Source organism: Zerene cesonia, chromosome 9, assembly GCF_012273895.1.
Source record: "Zerene cesonia ecotype Mississippi chromosome 9, Zerene_cesonia_1.1, whole genome shotgun sequence".
NCBI classification, from domain to species: Eukaryota; Metazoa; Arthropoda; class Insecta; order Lepidoptera; family Pieridae; genus Zerene; species Zerene cesonia.
Genome location: NC_052110.1, coordinates 3,185,033 through 3,203,526, shown reverse-complemented (window position 1 = coordinate 3,203,526; position 18,494 = coordinate 3,185,033). Strand labels below are relative to the sequence as shown.

Sequence of the window (18,494 nt, the reverse complement as noted above, 5' to 3'; positions counted from 1 at the left end):
TAGAATAATTTCGTTGACATACATTATTAGTATTTATTGGTGTTACGTTTACGATAAAGGCAAGAACAGTAATAGTTTTAGAATAAGTTATGTCATATCAAAAAATAAAAAATAAAATTGAACACATGATAGTGATAAATGTGAAAAATAATAATAATAAATGTTTATAAAAAACTAACTTCTATTTTAGAACGTCTAGAAAAGCGTTGTTTAAACACATATCCTGTTTTGCTATATTATATTTGATTGATATACAGGTGCCGGCAAAAAATGCTACAATTTATATCCAAAATGTTTGCTCAAGGAAAAGTTCACATTCATTAATCATTGAAGTATTCTAATTGCGGTCTATTCAGGTCACAAAGACACAATTAATCACGGATTATTGGATAAATGCAAAGCGCTTAGGAATCTTTTGGTCGTTTACCGCGCACAGATTGACGTATTTTAATGTCAGATGCGCTTCTGTTGATATTTTATATTAACTGGAATAAATACCGGATTTAGCCAATTTTGTGTTGATCCTGGTTGTTATGCGAAATAACAAGGTTATTAAACTTCTAAGCCATTATTATATACTATATATATTTTTATATCAATTGGTTGAAAACGCACTGAGTAATCGAGTAACAAGAAAAAAAACGGTTGAATTGGGAGCTACTTTCGTTTTTGGGTACGTCAATTATTAAAAATTAAACGTTAATAATGAATAATTAATTCATGATTGTTCAATTCGTTTAACCGAAACCGCAAATATTGATTCAAGTTAAAATTCTGTTTAGTGATGTTTTTCATATAATTTAGACATTGACTTATTAGCAAATAGCTTTAATTCTCAGCATGTGAACTTTCTATTCACCTTTCTTACTTGCCCTTTATATAAATGTAAAGTGGGATAATTGGATGGTACAAAATAATAACAAATTGGAACAATAACGTCGCGCTTTGTGCCGATGGAACCGATTGGTTGAGGAACGTGGTCTAACATTTTACCAATTGCTTAGGATTGTTTAAATGGTATTAAAATAACGTGGGAAGCTTTATTGGAAAATGTATAGATTTGCAAGAACTGTTCCTATATGGTAACAATGATGAAGCAACGGAGTAAAGAAACTTAATTATTTTCATTTAAGCTAAAGGTAAATATATATATACATATTAATCCCTATTTCACTTGGTCACGCCATCACGCGTGAATGGCTGGACCCATTTCAAAAATTCTTTCACCCTAGAAAAATGTAGTTACACTGAGTGATATAGACTATATATGTACCCCGGGTGAAACCGGGCGAACAGCTAGTCCTACTAATATTATAAATGCGAATGTTTGTAAGGATGTGTGTTTGCTACTCTTTCACGCAAAAACTACTGAACCCATTGCCATGAAATTTGGTACGTAGACAGCTAAAAAACTGGAATAACATATAACAACTTTTCATCCCGATATTCCTACGGGATACGACTTACGCGCTTGAAACCGCGGGGCGCAACTAGTGTGATACAATTATGAAATTTACAGAAAATTTTCATACTATTACGTGACATTAATAAATAAGTCGAATGATATAAATAACTTTAATTTAAAGTGAGTAAATAACTATATCTTTCACGAATAGATTGCAACGAAAATGACGAAATTAGCTATTTACCAAAGCTTAATTCGATAGTGTTTGCGTGAAATTTATCTAATACATATAAATAGCTATCAACATGAAAGAAAAAAACTCACTCAATCGATGTTTGCTCTGAGCCTCCTTGCAGCATTCGGGATGTAGTAGATGGTACCAGCTCACACCGTGCAGCGAGCTCCTATCCCACCCCAGGTGCCATTCGCTACTGGACATAAACAAGTACTTTGTAAATTTGTTACAATCCATATTCTTCATAATAATATGCATGTGAAAGTTTGAATATTTATCTTGCTTTCATGTCGCATGAGAGCGATTTAGTGCATGTGGCTTTAGATGTTGAGGAAGCTAGAATGTGATAGGCTACATTTCATTTCCAGGGATATTCCTTTGACTAAAGCTAGTTTATATCTAATATATAAAATTCTCGTGTCACAGTTTTCGTTGCCATACTCCTCCGAAACGGCTTGACCGATTCTAATGAAATTTTGTGTGCATATCGGGTATGTTTGAGAATCGGCTAACATCTATTTTTCATACCTCTAAATGATCAGAGTAAGGCAGAACAGCGTTTGCCGGGTGCAGCTAGTAATAAATGAAATTAAGGCCATTGACTCGTACTAAAAGTGTTAATGCATTTGGTATGATCACTTTCAAAATATACCGTATACCTATAATGGAAAGTCGTATGTTAATTGGGGATACGTAAAGCAGTTAGTAAGTAATCGTTTTACATTTAGATGAATTTACCCGAGGTAACGAAAGAATGCTGATTGTGTTCTATTTAATAATATTATTATGATATTATATATTTTTTAAATGATCTGTCAATTATATGTAAAACAAAATGTCCTTTTGATTTTGCCTTCATTCCAATTATGCAGTGTTTTCATTACAATTATATATTACAAATCTATTAACTAACTCTACATATGTCCAAAACGTAAGACGTAGCAGATGTAAGCGCCATATGAATAGAAACTTATTAATAAAATATCCTATCGATTTCAAAGCAAGTCGGAACTAATCTGAACAGAATAACTGACAAGGTCTCAGTGATTGATCGATTATATGACCCAAAACGAATATTTGTTTTGCCGTGTCAAGTACACTTTAATTACATTTATCATCTCGTTTACATTACGTCCCGTCTACATTCATTTCATACGTTCGAAAATTTTAATTAAGGAAAGTTTAATATGGTTTTGAATGAGTTAATCAGTTGAACATTGTGGCACGTACGTAAGATGTACATTTACATTTTGAAATGTTCCCAGTTTATTAAAGTGGATTCTATTAATATCCTTTTGCAATTTGTAAAATTTTTTGGCAGTTTATAGGCACTAATAATTTAATTTGATATAATATTAATGCTATGAAGACAACAAAAGATAGTTTGGAATTTTGATAAATCGTTATTATAAATGATAAACATCTCTGCGACACGCATAAACAAAAAAATACGCTTGCAAATTGATGATTTCGAGATAAGTAGGATTCTTGACATTGTGATTGTATTATTGTGAGGTGTATTTGTTTTATAATTACCTTTGAAGTATTGTCGAAAGACAAATAAATCTCACAATATGTCGTATCCGTGACCTCAATTCTTCGAACCCTCGACTTAAACTTAAGATTAATGTAAATATAGCATTTGAACAAAACACTAAGGCAATAAAATTACAATTCAATAGATTTTAGTCAGTTTTCATTGTAAAGATAATTGTAAATTTATCACCGTGTTAAATGAAATCCAATAGTCATCTTCTTGAATGTAAGATGTTAACTTACTTACGCTGTTTGCCATTGTGCCTATTGAAAAAATAAAATAATAAGTTTGATGAGGACAAAATAATATAAATTTATTCCAATATTAAAGAAAAGTTCACGTTTCACGTTCACGTTATCTATTTATATCCATTTATCTATCTATCCAAAGTTTTAGACTGCAAATGCATCACTAGTTTCTCTTTGAGTGACAGGACATTAAATATATTTAAAATATTTAAATATAAAACATATTCTGATCTAAAAGTGATTATAAATTAACAGTAAACACTAGATTGAAACATAAGTTAGGATTTAAATTGTAAATAAGTTAAGCGAATCGCTTCATCAATTATTTGGATAGATTTATACTTGATTCTTCATTGCTTGGCAATATACAGCTCATTTCGTATTCAGCAACATTTGAATTACCCGTGTAATTTATAAGGGCACACGATAACATCCATGATATACGTTTGTATCATTTGTTCCGTATTAATTATCTTTTTAGGTCAAATATTCACACCAAAATTAGAAACCAATTCATCGACGGTTTGGCAAATGGAACGCAAATTGTACGTTTATAATTTACGAAGCGGCTGATTTATGATACTGAAGTAACTCTATCAATATATAAGTATACATGATAGTCTGATCACAAAAAATCCCAAATACATTTAGAAGATATTTCTCTACGAGTTTAACGCTAGTATCAAAATATTAAACCTAATTTTAACTTTGCAAATTATACATGTTGTATAGTTTAAATGCAATTAATACGATCGTGTACGATCATATTTTTGATATTTAATTAATATAATGATATTGCAAATACGCAAACAAATCAATGACATAATTTATTTCTTCATAAATAAAAAATAGACTTAAATACTACACTACACACTGTAGTAAAGGTTTTACTTCATCTCGTTATTAAAATGCGTTATATAACATGCAGGAAAATGTCTAAATTTTAATAGACATGGCAACTCTCAAGACAGCGCGATGGAATATGGACATGCCCAGTATGACATATAACTGTGCGTTGATACGCGCTTTGCTGGACACATAAATTACTGCGAAGTATAAAGCTGGCAATACATTTATCGAGAATTTTTTCTCATTTTAAAATTATATACTGAGATTTTTTTAATATTTATATAAATCTTAAAAATCTAATTTAGCATTTACTGTGTACACAGATATCACTATTTTCAGTAAAAAATAAAACTTCAAGTTTCTTCAAGGTCAAGATTCTATTATAAAACAGACTAAGTATACATACACGAGCATGAATTATGTATTTAAAAAAATATCAATATTCAAACCGTCAAAAAGCATAAATCAATATTATACACTAAATATATATAATATTATACACAGGTACAGGTGAATTTATCAATTTGTGACGTTGTTGGAGGTAATCACTGAATCCACTCAACCGATTTTAAAAATTCTTTTACTAATAGAAATACACTATCTATGAGTGTGCTTTATTTTATTTTGTTTTTAGTCGTGTCAATCCAGGCGAAGACGGGCGACTAGTTTGTGATAAACATTAATTGTTTCATGTATATAAAATATGAGATTAATACCATTTTTACCTAAACTTAACATCGCGATTATTCTAAGGTTAAAAATACAAATTTCCAATAGTGTAAACTCAACCCACATAGCTAAGACACTTGAAAGCTTGTATGTCTGTCATTGTATGCAAAGTTTGTTCGCTTCCGAACAGGTGACGAGAGCTTTTCAAAACAAACAGATAACCGGCAAGGCCTGTTTATTAAAAACTATGATTAATATATCTTGTTCTAGTAATTTGTACGCACAGATTTTATAGTATGAGAATGATACATGGTGAGTATTGACTTGACTTTTGACTTTCGACATAAAATTTAGCGTATTTGCAGCGAACAACAAATGTCTATGTTGAAATTTATTATAATTTAACTCGAGTATTGTAAAATTTATCGTAACTTACACATGTAAAAAATTTAATTTATGATTATCAAATATTCAACCGATCATCAACAATCGTTCGACACACATTTTATGCGTATGACATAAACACGAAATAAAATATCTTTATTCACAGTTTTAAGAGCGAATTCACAAAATGAAAACGCGTGCTGAATAAATATTGTGTTAAAGCTGTTAAATGTTGAGTTATAAAGTACGTAAATACCGCTGGCGCAGGCTCACTGGACAACTTTACGTTGGGCATTACTTTAAATATGTTATCTCTTCCATTGTGAGACAATGATATTCAACATGACAGATGCGCTCGCTGCCCGCGCCCGTCTAGTGACAAAGTCATCGGACCACTGTTTACCATTGCATATTATCTCAACTTCTCTTATTATTTCGTGCCATTGAAAACGGTGACGACATGAATATGAAACGATTCAATAGAGACGTTGTCATACATCTGCCACGCTTGATGGACAGTAGCAGCTACGCATCGATAAGTTCTTTGTGAAATACATGTATTATAGACTAGGATATCTATGCTGTTTGTCAGAACGTAAATATGTATTCAGCTCTGCCCTTGGTCTTTTGTTTCTATTGAATCAGGGTCTTCTTTTCATGATTATGACCTTAATATGAGTATTATTGCGAGTGAAGATATCACAATCATGAGCAAGGTAACGTAACAAAGCTGAGGTGCTCGTACAAGAGATTAATCCTAAAACACTTGGTGGCCTTCGGTGGCAAATGGATTTGATGTTCGTGCGATGAACATGAAAATTGTCCTATTGTTTTTTTTTTATGATTGCTCTTGCAAAATATAGGAAGTACATATCATATTGTTACTAATATGTTGTTAAAATTAACATTATTTTGCTTTCGCATAGGGTACAATTTATATTGTACCCGAAATACATACAAGCTTCAGTAGCAAATAATTATAATTTTAGTAAGGATTGTAAATAATGAAGGAAAATGTAAGTGTACGTGTTCTATGCGTTCCTTGCACAAGCTATATGTTAATTTTGTGCACCAACACGCACTCGCGCGTCTCGGGCTTGGCCAGCGGCGTGAGGGGACACTTACTTGATGTCAATGTGCAATATCTTCATGTCCATGGCATGCACGGTGGTGAAGACGTTGGTGGCGCCGTGCACCACGCACTCGCGCGTCTCGGGCATGGCCAGCGGCGTGCACGACGCCAGGAACACGGGCTCGTTGCGGCTGCATAGCGGGAGATATGACACGTAGTGTCCTCGGACTAGCACCACCTAAAATTAACGTACATATCTTAGGTATTGGAAGGTTTGTTAATAATACTATGTAAACATACAGGAACCCTCCGACTTGTGAAACAAACGCGTCACGACAACAGATTAAGAACAAAGCGATAATATACATATTCAATGAAACGGTATGAAAATATTTCAAAAGATTTAACTATTAGTATTAACTTAATTATGACATTTCCAAAGTATGACGTATAACTCTCAATATGCAGTTCAAAGCTCCACATCAAAAACGATAAAATATCGATCACAAAGGCTCACATTGCGAAACAAGTGCCTGCCGAAGGTCACCCGTGCCAAATGGTATTTCTATTAACGTTGAACGACGTTCAACTCTAACCCGAAACCGACATATCGGCAGGGGCGTGGCGCTTTGACATTCTTCAAAGTTTTAACAACAATAGACCGATAAGAGCCACAATAGTTCACAGTTCAGCCGCTCACTGGTGTAATCTCCGGGTATGCGCAACCTTGATATATTTATTGAATTGAATAACTTATTCAACTACATCGCTTACACAATGACAATAAATCTCGGCTTGAGTGGATAACTGTTTTAAACTATAGGTTTAGTGAATTTTGACGTGAGAAATATGATTTAGCGTAAAGTAATTTTATGACTTAGGGTAAGGCTACATAGGATAAATGGAAGCTTATTTGGAGTAGTTGTCAAGTTTTTAGTACAGATCTATAGTAATCTGTGCTATAATATAAGGTAAATATAATATATAGTTCCGTTTTAGAAATGGTTTGATGCTCCTCTAGAATGGGAAGGCATTTTAAAATAGCGGTTTAAATTTGAAGTGTAAAAAAAAGGAAAATAAATGCATTACTGCTGATAGTGTTATTATAGTAATTATCTTTTTAAATATTTTACAATTTATCTCTAACCAATATTTTTTCAAATAATAACCGACCATCGCGGCTGGTTAAAAGTCGTATAAATAGGCATTTAAGTCATAATGAAGCTATGGTTTCACTACCATACCTTATATTGTGCAACGAAACCATAAAACAACTTATAACGAAATGTATAATAACAACAATTAACACCCAATAACAGTTTCTATCAAGATTTATATGTCGATTCCTTTCGAAGATTAAACTCGAGACAGAAATGTTAGCGTCAACGGTCCCCGCCCACAAACACTGGTAATGACGGGTATACGGATACGAATCTATACTGCCGACAACAAGATATTCGTTTATTATAAAGGCTAATTAAAATTTGAATATTGGCATCATGATAGCTAAAAGAATTTGAGCCTTTGAGAAGTAAGTCACCGTTCAATGCGAAAAGGCTGTAGAAATATTTCTCTTTGACGGTTATACTGAATTTTATTTCCAATGGTCTGTGATGTAATAGTAATTAAGTAAAGCCATATAATATTATAAAAAAAACTTCAATTGTTAATCAAATACATATTGGGATGACTCTTTCTCAAAATGGCATATACTGCGCTGCGTATTTAAAATATACCTCCATGGTTTAAGCATCATTTCGTCAGTCACTTTCAAATCTATTACTTAGAGCTACTTTTTCTTTATTCTCTAATATTATTATTCCTGTTTTTATATTTCGATGTTACTGAAAATAGACATCATTTCTGATGCATACAACTGAGTTGAAACGTGTCTAATTGATTGTCATCTAGCGTGTAATGGTTATTGAGTTGTATGACAGTATACCTATCAATCGTGACTGCCTATCGGCTATACCGAATTTAGCCAAGAACACAAACAGAGGGGAACAATACAACTTTCTACCAAAGATAATACTGTCGTGACCAGTCATGACCCGCCGAATGACCAGCCTGTATTGATCCTGTTATGTCACTCTGATTTAAGGCGTTTTCTAAAGATCCATGCAATTTCAAGGTTCAAGATATTGTGGTCCTGTTGGTACATTAAGATGTCAATTTCAACTGCGTTTATCTGTAGAATTGATTGTAATAGACTCAATCATTTAAATGAGATTCTAAATAATGTCTTAGGTAATTAGCATTAATGTAAATATCTATAAATTATAAAGATACGTAATAAACATGACGTATAAATTTTTTGACCCTCACGAAAAATTTGATTACTGTAACATATGTAATATATTTCTTTTAATTATAAAATAGGGCAATATTGACAATCAAAAGGGTAATTCCTGATGTTTTATTTGTACAAAAGATGAAAAAATGGATGGAAGTCATTCATTTTAAACATTCTTTAATATTACGAAAAGTATAAGTGAACAACAATGTCCAGACTTCACATATCCTTCACGCGAACGTAGTATAGTAACAATTTAGACGTGGTATCAATGTTAAAACAATAAAATATAACTTTGAATATAAAAGTGTGGTCAAAGGAGTCACGCTTGGGCTGGCGTAGTCACGAGTTGTTACGTCACTACTGTCAGATTGATTTTAATATGTTCCCTTGTAACGGTGGACGGGTGAGGTAGGCCCATTAGGGTCTTATATTTGTAGATTAGGAGAGGAAAAACAAACCTCATTATTTTGTCATATAGCTAAGCTTTTTGAGATAGTAGTGGAATAATAATGTTAAATAAGAAGACTTTTTAAATTTCAGAATTCATCTAAAATATTTTATAATATAATATCAATTAAACCATGATGAAGGTATATAATGGTATATATTCTATTAGATGTATTAACAATTATATGCTTTAGATTGTTTTCATGTAATGACGTTTAAAAATTTTTACATTTATGTTTTAAAACAAATTAATATTTGTATAATATTATGCTCTAACTCAGCATCATGGATAGTCATAAAAACGGAAAAGCAACGACTTCGTGTTGTTTGTGTGAATTCGGGCAAGCTGCGCACGCGCCTGGCACGCAGACTGACTCATTTCTCGTCACGAAATTTATACAAAGTGTAGCTAAGTCTATCACACGAGTCTTTGAAGGGTTAATGGCCGGTCTAGGTTAGAGAGTGTTTATCAGCTTTTTGACGATATTTTAAATGTGTTTTTATTGTTGCTCGTTTTTGACATTGCAACATTTATTATAATAATGTGCATTTATTTAATAATTTGCATTTATTTAAAACACGCTTTTAGCGATCGATTCGCTATAACAGGTCGGTATTGGTTAATACCAATGCTTGGTTGGTTAATACCAGGCTAATGCCTGGACTGACTACTGAGGTGCCCATTGCCAAGGGTTCAAGTCCCAGAGAGGATGATAAAAAAGTCGATCGAAACATCAAACATGCCTTTAAATATAATGATATTGAAACAAATGAAAAATGTTGTGCTATAAATTTCAATATAAGATAAAAAAAAATCAATAACACAGGTCTAGATGTACAGATTGACAAAGCAAAAAAACAAACGTATTGAAACGGTCACACATTCTCAATATACAATATGCAAATAATACATCTTAATATAGAGTACGGAGGCTCGCAGTTTTGTTATTACAATCAGTTAAATTTACATTTCATAAATAAATGCATCTCGGCTTACCCTAACGACGCCACACTGTTTTTGCTGTGGCTTAATTTAAATAACCTGGCACGCTTGCAAACGCGTGAATTTTAGTTTTACTTTAGTCTGGATACCTCATAAAGTGAAAGCCATTCAATAAACTATCTACTATGGGTTTCAGGTACTTTAAATGGTTAAAATATTGAATCGTGTAAATGATTTGAGATTGATAAATGTTCTGATTATTAATTCTGTTAATATGATTATGTAAAATAACATAAATTCAGTTCCCTAGTGACAAAAAATTTACATACTCACGCGCTAAGCAGACACAGGCTAAAAGTTGATTGCGCTTTGGATCAGTGAAACATATTTGATCTGGATCTGGAGGGGTGACAAACTACATAGTCCAAAGACAAGACTATCTCTGGATGTAGAGCTACAAGATATCTTGTAATTACGAAATACATGGTCGCGTCGTAAAAGTTATAATATTAATTGATCTCATTATCTCGACTAGTAATGGTTTATTAACCTAACGGTAGGTTTATTATATTATAAGATATATCAGCCAGTTCATTTGCTCTGATCGTAAACGTTGCAGCAAATAAAACAGATGCCGCAATATATAGATTGTACCATTGCAATATTTTATATTCCATCTATATTTTTAATAACAGCACTCCTTGCAGGTAGGTATTGAATAGAAGAAAACATAAAATTATAATATTTTCATCTGCATTCATAAATGTGTACAAAATGTTTGCTTGGTTGATTTATATATATTGTAATGACAAATGAAAATAAAGTTTTTGATTTCTGTCAATATACCAATAACAAGCTGTGAATAGAGGTCGGTATATTTATTAAAGTTAAACGGTAATTATTTTTACCGGATCTATGCGTACATTTCAAAGGGTCATATTTAAAGCCACTACTAGATCACCTAGACTGAATCAAAATTATCATTACTTATTATGTATTCAATAATAGAACATAAATTTCGCTTAACTAATTGCGAGTACTACAATCCAATTATTTACGTTAAATCGATATTGCATGAATCGCTTTCAAATCGACGTTAATTACATACGGTTTGAAATAACCCGTAAATTAGCCCATTGATCAAAAGTTTCAATACGGAGACATATCATTTGTTCGTGTTCTCACGGATGCTATAAAAATTGATCATTACGTACCTACACTCTTGAACCGCACGTAGGTATATTAATTCAAATAATGACTACGGATAGCATTTCGTCACTACGCGTAGAAAACACCAAATATATATAATTAGAGGTATCTATAAAGTAAGGTAATAGCATCTTCTTTAATTATAAAGGTCGGTATCGAAGGTGAGGTTGTGAAATTTTATTTTGTTTAACCGTGTATGATATGATTGAATATGACGCGTCGGAGAGGCGTGATTGTTTAGATATTTATGGGACATGGCCGTTTATTTTTAAGTAAGCGAATAAAAGGTAAAACGTGTTGTTTCAACTAACTGCGTTTGATAATTATTTGCATGATGCTTGCGACATCAATTGATAAAATAAACATGTCAATGAAAAATAAAGCTTTTCATCTATTCCTGACATGAAAATATTTAAATTTGAATTTTTAAATTGTACACCACCTATATAAAGAAAATAAGAACAATTAGTTGCTTACATATATTATAGTACAAAATTATATACTAATATAGCAATAAATAATAAAAAATATGAATTGAGAAAGTCCGTCATAGTAAGCTTAATTGTTAAGTCATTTAATCAATTCAAATATAGATGTAATATTAATAAGTTTAATGAAAAACACAATTATTTGCAATACAGCATAAAACACACAATTGTTATCTATATTTAAACCGCCAACAACTGTCAACCATTACTCCAATAAAGATTTCCACATCTCACAGCATTGTCAATTTAACTAAATACTTTTGAATGGTCCATTACACCACATAAAAAGTGATGACGGCTCTAGCTATCCAGTTAATATCGACTGTATTGCAGCTTGGTTGTTCAAACATCTATGAGGACTTGCTACATTCTTGTTGATTGTTTATTTATTTAAAATGGGAAACATGTACGATAGCTTATTCTAAATTGAAAGTTCTTTAGATTCGCATTGATATTCGATGTTTTACTGTATTCGAGATTTATTTAGCCTACCATAATTGGTTAAGGTATCAAATTTAATTGGTTCTCATTTAATTAAAGAAATTTGTGTTTATACTATTCGAGATTTTAGTTAGGTTAGGTTAGGTTAGGGTCGTTAATTACTTGTATTTAATATACACAGGAGAAACGGTTTTTTTTTTGAAAAATCAACATAAATAAGGTTATAAAGAGGGATTGTAGCAATGTGTTTTTACTGTAGCATCGCTTTTTGGAGTTCTATCAATAAGTTGTATTACTCAGTCCATGGTATCAATATAGAACTTTCGGGCTTCACATACCAAGTTATATTAAACGTACCGACACTAAAATATATATTCTATTCCTTTACGACATACGATTCGGCTCAATAATTGTGCAAGAACAGACGCAGTTCGGATCCACACGTAACAATATGTATGTACCGCAATGCATTGCACAGGAATGTTTTGCTCAGAGACCGAGCCGTTATTATAATATGGAATAAGATTAGTATATTGGAACCAATCGATGTACTGTTCGCAATGAAATATAGAACGCTTAACGTGATGCGTTCATTTTAATATATTTGCCTACATAATGGCTTCTGTTATTTGTTTATGAATGTAATATTGGAAAAAATTAACTTATGGTGTACATACATCGCTAACAAAAAAAAATTGTTATAAGCATTATACATACTCAAATCTGCTCTATTTGGTAGTCGAACCTACAGTACACTTAAATCTTCAACAACTTTATATTTATAATAACAATAAAATATTCCTTCCGCTAAATGATTAAACATTACAACTGTTTACGTGAAATATATTAAATGTACAGTTATTAATTTTTGAAAACTATACGCGAGAATTCCAAATACCACAAGCCAAAGAATTCAAACTTTTATTTAATACTTCTTTTCATAGACTGAGTCTCTGATCTACTTTGATTCTCGTTTAAATCTCGAGTTAAATGATTTAATATAGATGATAAGATATAAATATGATGTGTCATGCTGACTGTACAATCGGTCGTACATTTGAAGCAGTTGCACCAGTTTCTTTTGTCATTGTATAATGATGGTTAGCGATGTTTTGTGTGTTGGAATGTGCTTCGATTAGACTTATATGCCACATAGAAATGGATCATTCTTTTAACAAATGATGTTTATGTTTTTATGACTCTTAATGCTATGCAATACGTTCTAATTTTGGTTATTTGTTCAAGTGCAAATGCGGATTGCTTATGATATTGTGATCGATGGATACGTTTGTGCTCTTGGTTTAATTTGGTTGGTAATTGATGAGGGAATGGTGTCATTTGACGTATTACGTGATCATATTGTCTAATTATGGGAATTACTCATTGCTATTTCACAACTTGCAGATTGATTACTCATAGTAATGCATATTATCAAGTACCTATTTTTTCTCTTTGTTTATGAAGACGTAATTTATTAAATCCATTATATAACTACAAGTTTAAGCGTAGGACGAATAGGATAATATTTTACTAATCCTTAAGGTTTGTTTGCAATTATATCAATTTAGAACGTTCATATGATAACTGAGTAAGAGAGAATAGTCGTGTTATAAATTCCCGAACTGGATACAGATTTCTAAACGATAATTTAACTATAAATCCCTATTTATAAAACTGAGTTCAGTACTTATTTATTGGAAAAAATTACAGGTTTACAGCTATAGTCTGCGTTCCGTTTACCTTATCTATCAATTCAAATTACAAATAAAGTATGATAAAAGAATCAACAATCCTGTATTCAACTCTTAATATGTAAATGTAGTAATAGAAACATAGATTAGCCGTGAATAAGTCTAATAAGTTTATTGCGAATTAGTTGCATCAAAGAGAAACGATTTAGCTAAATGGAGAAGCTCAATTCTACCGACTTGCCAAACACATTAATGATACATTGCTCATAAACCGTTTAACATATTATTTAAGATGTAAATGGTTGTTGAATTGAGTTAGCTTTTTGCGACAGTGATAGCTGTTGCAATTTAGGTAATATCGCATTATATATTATACTAGCTGTTGCCCGCGGATTTGCACGCGTTAAATTTGGAGTAGTTTAATAGATGTTATACACATAAACTTTCCTCTTAAACCACTCTATCTATTAAAAAAACCCCCATCAAAATCCGATGCGTAGTATTAAAGATTTAGGTATACATAGAGACATAGAGAGAGAAAAAGCGACTTTGTTGTATATTATGTAGTGATTTTGTAAGACTAAATGGAAAGGTAAGAGAGAAAAATTGCTTGCTGTTGCGAATCATTGATTTCTGTTCGTATTTATTTTAGTTCATTAGGTGTATTGTGTTTGAATACCAGCCTGAGAATATAAAGTAATTGATGGACAGTTTGCAGACAAAGTTTTTTATGAACTATTTTATGATTCCGTTTATGACATGATATAATTATAACATTCATGAGAAAGAAAAAACAGTAGTCAATGCTCCAAGGAGGTTGGATAGTTTATGCGCCTGGCCAAATTTATGTCGATAAATATTTCTCAGAAATTATTTGTAACTCGCAACTTTGATATTCGATGATTGGCCCTTCAAGCTATTTACATATCTACTTTATGAAATATTATTAAACAAAAATGTAACTGACTGACTCATCAACGCACAGTTCAAACAACTGAACCGATCGGACTGAAAGACAGCCGCTGCAATGTAGGCATCCGTAAAGTAACGATTTTTATAATTTCCCATACTACGAAAATTTATTTAGACCACTCGGATGAAGCTGCGAGCGACAGCTAGTACTATAATAAAAGCAAGGACGCAGTTTTTGTTCTACAGAAACGATTTTAAATTCCTAATTTGAAATACAATAGGTTTTAAGAATATCCAAAACAGATTTGATATACATCATTGTTCAAGTTTAACTATCCCGTTCAACGATTAAACGAAAACAATCACATGTAACTTGGGACCAAAATAAACCGGCAGAAGAGGCATTCGTCGCCGAACGTCCCATTGCTAACAAGCAGGCGACATCGCCGGTGTCATCTTGTGATAAGCCTCATTAGTGCTTTAACTTCATCAGCACATACAGGTAAATGGTAAAACGCTAATAGCACCCTTTAACTGTACAAGTTTAAAGCTTGTACTCGAATCAGAATTAGTTTTATTGTATGTGATTTTGTGATGGCATCGCGACCCTGTATTGGTGTTCATATATTGTGAATTTGATGTTAATAAAGATTAGGAAAGCGCCGTAATATGTTTATGTTATTTGTAATCTTCAGTTTCCGCAAAATCCCGTATTATATTAATTATTTTTTAACGCAAAAATTATTAACTAGTAGGTTATCATTTCTTTGTCATTTTTAGCTCAACAAATAGTTAGGTATACTTGCAAATTATGTCTTTAACATAACACAATCAAATACATACAGAAATTCTATTTTATTCCAATATACGTATTACACATACATTTTTGTTATCACTTTAAATGAATTGAAATATTCAGTAAAGTGTCTTCAACGTTAATACGATGATATAATAAATAATTGCCTTCATTTTATGTGAACCAATTTATTTTCTATGCTTGCAAAAATACGACAAGCATATACACAAATAGCAGGATCTATTAAACTGAAAGTCTCCAAGCAAATCCCGTACACGAATACAAGAAGAAATAACCATAACAATTTTATTGAAATAACAACAGATCGTCATTGCAAATAACGCAGTATTTAAGAATAAATAGGTAACTACCAATTTACGTATTCTTTTATACTAAATAGCGCATTATACGCACAAGGCGTATCGTCTCGTTTCGAAATGTTATTCAAAAACATCGAAAACTTACAGTAATGTACATTGATTGATATATATTACGAAACGTATTTATAAACGTAATATTATTCTGAATATCGTTACCATACGCAATATTGGGCCTACTTAGCTGTAATATTAAATAAACAGCTATAAACCATAACTGTTACATTATTTATACAAATAGACCAATGTTTTAATGGGTATTAAGTAAGTTATTGCATTTAATCATTGTGGGCGTTTGCAGTTGCTAATCGACTCCTTTTTATGAATGTGTATTTACCTAAAAACATAATTTATTATTATGTAGGAGGAACTATGTAGGTACTACGTACGTATTATATCTATCATTGGCTATTAAGGAAAATATTACGAACACTTTAATAAACTAAAATAATCATAACTATTTCGCACCAGGGCATGCAAAATAACTTAACACTCATATACTTACTTGTAAACCTTCCTCTGGTAAATTCGGGTAAAAAGATGTTAAAATACCCTTAAATTTTAATAAATCATTTTTTTTTCGAAAAAGAGACCCATATGGTCTGCATATAATGTAATGACCATATGGATTATAAATAAAAGCAATTTTCAAAGTCATGAAGATTTAGCTCATAGCAATATATATCGTGAAAGCCTGCAGAAGCACGTGCAACTCGAAATTAATTGATCACAATAAACCTTTGGATGGCTTGTGTTTGTCATTCTACGATGTTCTTTGTTGTTTATTGTGTGTGTTATTGCAAACGTTTAGTTAATCCAACAACTAGGGTTATGATTAGTTGTAATTGTGTATGTTTTTGGGATGTTTGTTGTTTGGATAATTGATGATAACGGAAATTAAATTACCAGTGCACGGACAAATTTTTCTCTTCATCTGTGAAAAAACAATGAGTTATCTATCGGTCCACATAATTGATAGATGTATTTTAAGCAAATACATAATTGATTTATTTTAAGCAATTACTTCCGTAGTAACTATTTAGTAATCTATGGCATTACATAATAAAATAACGAGAAGATAAATTTAATACCCAGATGCGGTCCAAAAAGTTATAATTCATTTAAAAGTGAAATCGCAATTCAAACATGTATTGATCCGATCAGATGAGTCTTAATTGAGGTAAAGAACTATTAATTGAAACACGTAATGGTAAATGGTTTAAAAAAATGTACGCACGATTATTTTTATGGGCACTTAAATGTTTTGAAAGTAAACTTGTTAATTGAGACGCATCATCGTATTTCAAAATATTGATTTTAGCTGTGCTTGTTTCTATTGCGGTGTTGTAGGTCAATTAAGTACATATTGAATTAAAGAGATACGTGGTGCATGCAATTTATGAAAAGTATGATTTACGTTTTATATTACGATAAAGTATGTATTTTTAGATAATACAGTAATACCTAGTTGTGGTCATTATGAACTGAATGTCGTTAATTTTGCTTGTCTTGAACATTGATAATTTTTTTATGAGTGGTACGAATAAAATTCATTTAAATGTATAATTTCAAACTAAATACATCGCAGCTGAAGAACGTGGTTTTTTGAGAAATTACAAGTTCTAATATCAAATACATCAATGTCTATAAAAAAGTTGTATGAGCAATGTGGTTAAAACAGTAATAAACGTATAAAAATTCAAACGTACAGACAGCGTGACTGACAGCGTACATAATTGCCTAAAGAAATTACGCTTAAATTAGATACCGTTATATAATTTTAATGTTTTAATTAACATTCAAAAATGCTTTTAATTTTTTTACTCAGATATTACGTTCCATCATTTTGATACACATTGATTGATTTTATTAAATTACTAGATGTTTCGCTTTCACTTGTAACTCATACTTTGATTGTAAAAAATAAATTTAAAAGTGAACAGGTAGTTAGTTCATAGGCGAGACCGACTATGTGCTTAAGATGGATATTTCGTGAAATAATATTAGCTCATAAATTTACCAAGTCCATTGTTAACTGTAATTTATTACTTTAATTTTCAATTACCAATTATTAAAGATCTGATGATGATTCGAAAGTAACATTTTTTATTCACTAATAAATTTTAACATATTAAGAAATTATAGAAAGAATTATATCATGAAGCCTAGGCTCTCGGCTACCTATGATCCCATATCAGCACGAATTTCTTCTATTCTTTTGCATTTTTTCATTCTTTAAAATATTTGAAACATGTATAACCTTTTATAAGCTTTACTATGAATATATAAATTATAAATGAATAAATAATATACACTTTGAATTTCCTAATAACCACCAACCTTTTGATCACCGAACCGCATCTGGCGCCTTGCGTTTCGAGCGACGTTCATCCGGCAGAGGAAGACTCTGTCCTCTCCGTCTGTAGGCGCCCTTGATAGCTCCGACCTCACTGACTGCTGGTCCTGCTTGTCAATCACGTCGTAAACACTGT

The 18,494-nt window shown here is 31.6% G+C and overlaps 1 protein-coding gene across 2 annotated transcripts in view; it reads right to left on the bottom strand.

Moving 5' to 3' along the window:
- Positions 1 to 18,488, bottom strand: part of LOC119829064 (hypoxia-inducible factor 1-alpha-like) — a 30,934-nt gene extending 12,446 nt beyond the window's left edge. Inside the window, exons 1-3 of one of the 2 annotated variants that reach the window (XM_038351433.1) lie at positions 18,343 to 18,488; positions 6,453 to 6,637; positions 1,730 to 1,836 (exon numbers count right to left, since the gene is read on the bottom strand). In XM_038351433.1, the coding sequence (XP_038207361.1) occupies positions 1,730 to 1,836; positions 6,453 to 6,637; positions 18,343 to 18,393 (343 nt within the window). In that variant the 5' untranslated portion in view covers positions 18,394 to 18,488. The remainder of the gene's footprint in view (positions 1 to 1,729; positions 1,837 to 6,452; positions 6,638 to 18,342) is intronic. The other variant, XM_038351434.1, reaches the window with a different exon arrangement.
- Between the last annotated feature and the right edge of the window lie 6 nt (positions 18,489 to 18,494).